Source organism: Cupressus sempervirens, chromosome 8, assembly GCF_028749045.1.
Source record: "Cupressus sempervirens isolate cs-2001-9-10 chromosome 8, ASM2874904v1, whole genome shotgun sequence".
Lineage (NCBI taxonomy): Eukaryota > Viridiplantae > Streptophyta > Pinopsida > Cupressales > Cupressaceae > Cupressus > Cupressus sempervirens.
This window is the reverse complement of record NC_143125.1, coordinates 82,083,118-82,090,683: the sequence shown is the minus strand read 5'-3', so window position 1 is coordinate 82,090,683 and position 7,566 is coordinate 82,083,118. Positions and strand designations below refer to the sequence as shown.

The 7,566-nt window shown below is 35.0% G+C and overlaps 1 protein-coding gene across 1 annotated transcript; it reads right to left on the bottom strand.

Moving 5' to 3' along the window:
• Positions 1 to 881: 881 nt before the first annotated feature.
• LOC149541729 (transcription factor SRM1-like) lies at positions 882 to 5,125 on the bottom strand. Its single transcript, XM_089796852.1, has 2 exons — positions 3,556 to 5,125; positions 882 to 1,747 (listed from the first exon to the last, which is right to left on the bottom strand). The coding sequence occupies exons 1-2, from the start codon at positions 3,921 to 3,923 to the stop codon at positions 1,279 to 1,281; spliced, it is 837 nt and encodes a 278-aa protein (XP_089652978.1). The 5' UTR covers positions 3,924 to 5,125; the 3' UTR covers positions 882 to 1,278.
• Positions 5,126 to 7,566: the final 2,441 nt, after the last annotated feature.

Here is a 7,566-nt window from a genome sequence, read left to right as displayed (position 1 = left end):
CAAATTAGAGTTGCTTCACCTCTGTGAGCATCACCTAAATCCAATGCGTGTTGAGTGTTCCATTTATTCACATGAGAGATGAGTTTTGTGAACCACACTCATGAAATATAGGTCTATGAGTTCTATTTTTGTATAGACGTATCAATCTTTTGAAAGTATTCATATTCATTAGTTTGTCTTTATAAGAGGGTAAAGTATGATTAATAATAATGGTATTTTACAGGATATTAGATGAATGATATCATATTTTTATATAAAAATATACATAGAAATTTATTAGTATGAAATATTTTTATAATTGTATGTATTTATTTTTTATTTTAATGATGAATTGTGAAATATAATTCAAAATATTGATATCTTTTTTTAAATTTTTTTATGCTACCTATTTTCTTCATTAGAATAATGAATCATGAAATATGATTTAAAAGATTAATGAAAAATACTTATAGAAGAAAAAAAATTCTAAATTATTACCATGCATTGAAAAAATCTTTAAGCAAATCTAATAATTTGATCCACAATTTTGATGACCCTCATAAAACACTTAGAAACGAATTCAGCTCTCCACAGAACAATGGTGTACCATAGACCTCTTAGCCTCATTATCTTAGCCAGAGTCTTAGATGACTTAGATGCCCTCATTACCTAGAAGCACCGACCATAATTTCATAAATTGTTAAAAAGTGACGTGTTTGATAATTCATCATATTTTTCTAAGAAATTTACAGCATTATAGTGCTCACTGACAGAAGCATTTTTTATTTATTTTATCTCTCTCATTTCTACTGTTTTGTCTAGGTGGCATGGATAGATTAGATCTCTTCCTTTTCATACATATTCATGAAAGAAATAAATAAAAATCCAATCAACAGCCTGTATAGCAGAAATAAATTTTTAGATTAATGGTATTATAGGCATTACATACAATGCCATAATCATCACCTTGAGTTATCATTATTGACGTTTTACAAGCCCACATATAGTTTCCACTTTTCAATATTAACATTCCCTTTAATTGACAGAAGCATCTTATACTACTATATTCTGATTTGGGCCTTCCTACAATCTTTAAATCATATCCCTATCCTGCTCAAATGATCTTTACAGTGTGTGGACCAGTATACAACATACGGATTATACTTTATAATATCTAAATCTAACGAAAAGGGTAGATGGAACTATGACAATCCTCTCAAAAATTCAAAGCTTCAATAGAAGCAAACCAGCCGTAGATCTACATGGTGCTTGACAATCCTTCCCAAAATGGGATACATACTACATAGGGTAGCTTAGATGTGAAAGATTCAGAGAAGATCCAGACATGAGAGGAATAGATGAGTGGGTTTGAAGCTCTCCAAGATTGTATGGGTCTAATCCATAGGAAGGTAGTACCAAAGTGTTACTGCCTGTCGAGAATCCAATTGAGTTTATCAATGGCACTCGTGCCATTGGAGGAGAATTAAGAAAGGAAGATTGATTTATTGATTTGGTGATTGAGGAGGTATTGTTTTTTACGGGCATAGCTGAAGGTTGTAGAACTAGAGACATACTCATTTCTGTACTATTGACACTGGTAATATCATGTATGCTAGACCTTCTCTTATCTTTGTGCCCTGAAGTTCGCCGGATGAAATATTTCTGTGCATGGCTAGCAACTTGAGTTGGAGTCCTTGAGACAACGAAGTTTCTTGAAATGCTCCTCCAATCACCTTTCCCATACTTGTTTAGCCCCATCAGAAACAGCCTGCATTATGTATAAAAAGGCAAGATTAGATTTATTGCTTGGTTGCGGTTTATATAAATTTGACTTGAACACTGTGCAATTATTTGAAATCCAAACAGCAGTCTTTTGGTATGGTGGCTATTCAAAGTGGCTCAGTAAACAAGCATTAGCAACATATCTGACTATATTAGCTTCTAGAGAACTGTAAGGACTTGTTGGAATTGCTGTCTAGATTTCATTGGAAAGAGTATACTTTTAGTAATTTTCATGTTTGCAATATTCCTGAATAACTAATTTTTTTTCTGGTTTTCTATTAACCGCAAAAACTCAAGGTGACAGAGGCGCTTGCTTTCAGGAAGCTACATTAAGCACTCAAGATCTAGGTTATGGATAATTCTTCCTACCTTATGAAAAATTAAATAGTTTGAGCAAATGGAGATCTCAATTTAGACTGGATACATTATTTCATAAACCTCAAATTTAGTGAAGACAAAAGGTTCAAATAAATCAAAATCATGTAGTAAAATACTCTGCCTTACTTCATAGCATGTGATACTATCTTTTGAGAACTAATGCATCGATCCGCTTCTGACATATGTTTATACTTAATTCTCTGTACTGCTAGAGTTCAATTATGCGTTATAGTGTAACGTAACATAATGTGTTATACAGCCCCAATTAAGGGAGTTTTAATTGCCTTGAGCATTGATATAATTTCTTCTCTCTTTCCTGTGTTGTTTTCTCGGTTGGGTGGATAGTGAGCAAGAAGGCTTGTAGACGAACCAAGGATAATTAGATAGAGCAGAGGGCAAACCACTAAGACAGATCTCAAATAGACCCTCAAAATGCCACATTTGGTAATTTTGAATATACTTCGAACATCAAAATAAATCCTACTTAAAAGTGAACTACTGATAAGAGATGAAAGGTACGTCACAAAGAAAAGGAGAAGGTAATTACGTAATAAGAAAGCAATTTATCTTTCATCTAAGCTCTCTTTAATGGAGAGGCGAAAACATCTATAGCTAAAATCAGTAGTGGGCAGCTATTGAAGATGAGAGAGCATGCTGAGAGCATAAGATCCCTTTGGTAACTTAAGTAACCATTCTGAAACAGCATAAGTAACTCTTCCGAAACAGCATAGGCCAGTATGGTGTAGATGTTAAGCCAGTAAAATGCATCACATACAACCATAGGTTTGCAATGCTGATACGATCTAACTTGTTGGCCAGGTGCCTTAAATAAACACCCTTGACCTTGTCTTGAATCCCTAAGTTTATTTTTAACTTCATTCGATGTGGTTACTTTGGGAATCACACTATCTGACTGGATAGAAAGATGATTTTTTAACATCCATTAGGCTAAACATAGCCTATGGGACAGTCTTCCCACTAAACACAGGCTATGGATGCATTATTAATCTCGACTCTATAATACTTGCCAATGAAAGTCGCTTTAATGGGAATTCCTTCCACTGGATCTATACATGTGCCTCCGGAGTCTGCACTCAGTAACCGGAAATACACAAAGATAACATGCAGGCAGAGGTCGTTGTCAAATTTTAAACAGAAGAAATAATGCTAATACGAAGTTCAGGAATATGGGATGCTAAAACTTATTATTGAAACCGGCACAAAATTCACACCAAAAAGGGTACATCCATATTACATTTAACTATAGTCGCCTAGAAACGTGGGTACAGTAACTGATTCTATCCCTAAATCATCTTTTCTCTAGCAAATTGAGGTCCTAAAAAAACTACAAGAATCCACAAAATTGACGAATTTTAATTACAGTTTTCTAGTTCCATCTTTAAAAAGCTACTATACCTGTGCTCTTCTTCAGTCCAGGGAACACCCTTCTTCCTCTCCTGCTCAGAAAAGGACTTGATAACCAGTCCTCTCTCTTCCCCTGTCTGGAGATCACCACCAACTTTGCCATGGTGCTTTGAAGAACGCAATTGATCACCAAGCTTGTCCTTGTAACAAGGAACCTCTACATAACCTGCATCAATGCACTGAATATCCTCCACAAGATATTCATAATGCTTTCTCACCTCATCTACACTCTTACCAGGTACCATGGCTGCCACCTTCTCCCATCTCTCATGGGTTTCATCCTCAACGACACACAATGCATTCTCAAACAGCTTGTTGTCCTCCAAAGTCCATGTCGATCCATCATCGCACATCTTCATTTTTTCCTCCAATATGAATTCTGAACAGAATAGCTTCTATTGGACCACAAACTTGTTTAATCACTACTTTCTCTTACCAAATCTTTGCTAAAACTGGGTCTCAAAACAAAGAAGCTCAGTTAACTCCTATATCAAAGTGCATGTCTTCTGAACAGAATAGCTTGTATTGGGCCACGACCTTGTGTAACTCACTACTTTCTCTTGCCAAATCTTCGCTATAATTGGGTCCCCAAACAAAGAAGAAACTCAGTTAACTCCTATATCACAGTGCATGTCTTCTAACAGATCTTTTATCAGAATCTCTTAGGTTAAACAAATAGTCACCTCAGAGCCTAAACAAGTTAAGGTATGGCTTAAGATTTCTCCTCATAGCAGCACCTTACACCGTAGAATCCACAAGAGAGTTGACTCTTATATTCCATTCTATTTCCCTATTTCAGAAGTTAAAAAACCCTCGTATAATCCCTCAATACTGGATTGTACCACCTCATTCAACTCCTAATTTGCTCCGTAATTCATGAAACACATCCTTATAAGCTATTGGATAACAAGCCTCACCAACTCATATACATTGAAGCGCATTGCTCTGACCAACTTCCTTTCAACTCCTAACTTCCTTTCCTTGTCACCATTTGTTGTTCCTTTTCCTGTTCTTGTCACCACCCTTTGTTCCTGTAGAGATCAATAAACAAAGGAAAACCCCAAAAACCTCATTGAACTATCACATTGCACTGTATTCCTCTAACCAACCTTAATCAATGTTCACGCTAACAAGATCAAAGACAAACCCTCGAATTTATTGAATTGTTCAACTCAATAACCTAATAGCTAATATTGCAATGTACAAAAAGCCTGCACTGTTTGACTAGGGGAGTCATATGTAACTAATTAGCTGTAGAATTTGGCCGGACTCAAAATCAACATAATCCAATTCTCCATATTAACGGCAGAGACCGTATGACGATCTAGAAGCTTCATTGCTGTTAATATAAGTGCAAGAGAAGCATACAGCTATGTGACAGATAGTGGAAATAAGCTCTTAGAACTGGATCATAAAAATAGCTACGCCTAAATAGGCAGGAAAATATTAACGAAACCATTGTGATTGGAGAAAATCCATGCTGTGCTTGCGCAGGTCAAAATGGCGGACATCCCTCCTCCGTGATTTTATAAACATTTATGCCACTCATGAAATATTTTCTGTGAAATTAGAATGTGATTTTTTGATTTATACTTTTGTCCGTTAAGGTTAATATATTGAGTTTTTTTGTTTTTGTTTTTTTCTGGAATTATTTTTAATTTTTTAATGTTTGTTTGTTTATGTTTATTCATTGGGATTTCCTCGGAAGGTCAGATTTAGGGTTTCTTGTTCCTATTCATCTATTCATTTTAATAAATAAATATAAGAATGGATTAGTTCAGCTTTTAAAATGCAAAAAAAATAGGAAATCGTAATTTTTGTTTCATGATTAAAATTTTTTTTATTTTGTATGTCTTATATATTGTTGGTCTATACAAAATTTCAAGTTTATTTTATTTAAGAAATGTAATTTAGTTATACATGTTGGTATATTATTTAATAGTGTTAGGTGCATTTTTATTCTTGAAGTAGTTGGGGGTTGTTGTTGGGACACCTCATCACACTATTTATATATTTGGAGTTTGTACATTGCGTAATATATCATTAACATTAAAGAACTAATCATTATTGAGTAAATAACTTCTCTTTTTGTTACTTCTCATTGTTTGGTGAGGGTTGTTTTGGCTTACACCATACACCATAGCCTTCTCGATGCATCAACATGCAATCAGAGCTATGTTGCCCTAGTATTTATCATACCCAAATTTAAAAAAAAAATTCAATCAAAATGTGCAAGAGGACATAAAAATTCAATCTTTAAACTGTTTGAAGACTTATCCAGTTCTTGGTAGTCTCATGATTTCAAATCCTTTGGCTAATCACCAGCTCTGCCTCGCACTTCGAATTTTTAAATTCTATTTCTCGAGTCTCAAATTATCAATGGTTAATGAAAGACACTGGAATACGTATTTTCAACCAAATCATTAACCATTAACCTTCTAAAAGGTTAAGGTTCGGGGGTCAAAACATGTATTCCGAACCATTAACCTTTAAAAAGGTCAAGGTTCGGGGTCAAAACACGTGTTTCACTTTGAAATCTTAACCTCTCCATCAAAAAAGAGGTTAAGATAAATTTCCAAAACACATATTCCGAACAATTAACCTTAACCTCTCATCCAAAAAGGTTAAGGTTAGAGGTTCAAAACACGTATTTTTGAGATGGTTATTAACCTTTCAATTGATAAAAGTAAAGAAAATGAAAGGTAGAGACAATGAGGATTATGCAGAGTCAAAGAAAAAGCATTTGAGTTTGAAAAGCTCAAACACCGCTTACTCATATATTGAAGAGAATATACGCAGTGAGCAATGGGCCATGTTCAAATTTCCAAGAGTTGAAAGGCATATAGAAGTTACAACCGACAACCTAAGCATGTGACTTTCTTGACAAATCAACCTCTATCATTTCCTCAGTCCAGCCCGCGGCACATTGGATGGTGTTATTAGATCGCTTTCAAATGAATTGAATTCACTATGTGAAGAGAGTTTGGAGTTTGTGGCACCTTGATCATATATGAAGAAGAAGAGGTGATAACTGCTTGATAGAATGTTTGGCCCACTTTAGACATCATTTGGATCATGAGATGGTTCAAACACCGTGGAGATCACATAAATGCACATAGAAGTTGAGTCATGATGTTCATCCAGTGTAGAAGACCACAATAACTACTGAAGTTTGTGTTGACAAACTTTATTCGAAGTGTACTTTATCCTTGTTTCACATACCAAATTTCTATTGCAATATATCAGCTTCCATGATGGTTGAATGTGTAAAAGCCAACCCTCAGATTATTTCCATTGGTAAGAAAGACACAAAGAAGATGTGTATGTGGATGGTGGAACTTTACAACTATAGTCCCAGGTCATTTGATGTAATGCCTCGATAGAGAGGCAGTGAGCACGAACATAGGATGTAAACTATTTGACAAAATGCTTGACAAGCTTAGGGTCATTATAGAGAAGCCATATGATGCAGAACATTGCAATATGCACTCTTGTGGTCTTGATTAAGTGAGAGGAAATTGCGCAATACCACTAAGAATCCTAGGAGTTAAGATTTGAATTCATCAAATGGTTAGATATCTACAATAAGGACTAGCTATATCATCTACGACAAGGATTCCCATACACATCATCTCAGCCTGCAACACATAAATCTACAATAACCGAGATGTTTCACATGAGGAAAGGTTGTTTCGAAGCTAATACCCACAAGAATGACTTGACACTATATTTTCTTTATATAATTATCACACACAGATGGCAGCCTTGAAATGATCAACAAAGACACTATTGATTTGGAAAACATACCCATTGAGGAGGTGTTCAAAAATCTTAGATGTACCACGGTAGGTTTGACCTCCAACAAAGTGGATGAGCGATTGAAGATATTTGGATACAAAAAGCTCAAAGAAAAAAAAAGGAAAGTAAGTTTCTAAAGTTTCTTGGCTTTATGTGGAATCCCTTATCATGGGTTATGGAAGTTGCAATAATTATGGCCATTGC

Bases quoted from the DNA above. Each gene is read 5' to 3' on its own strand.
- LOC149541729 (XM_089796852.1), bottom strand. From the start codon at position 3,923: ATGAAGATGTGCGATGATGGATCGACATGGACTTTGGAGGACAACAAG. The intron at 1,748-3,555 runs GTATAGTAGCTT...TACATAATGCAG, and splicing joins TGGACTGAAGAAGAGCACAG to GCTGTTTCTGATGGGGCTAA.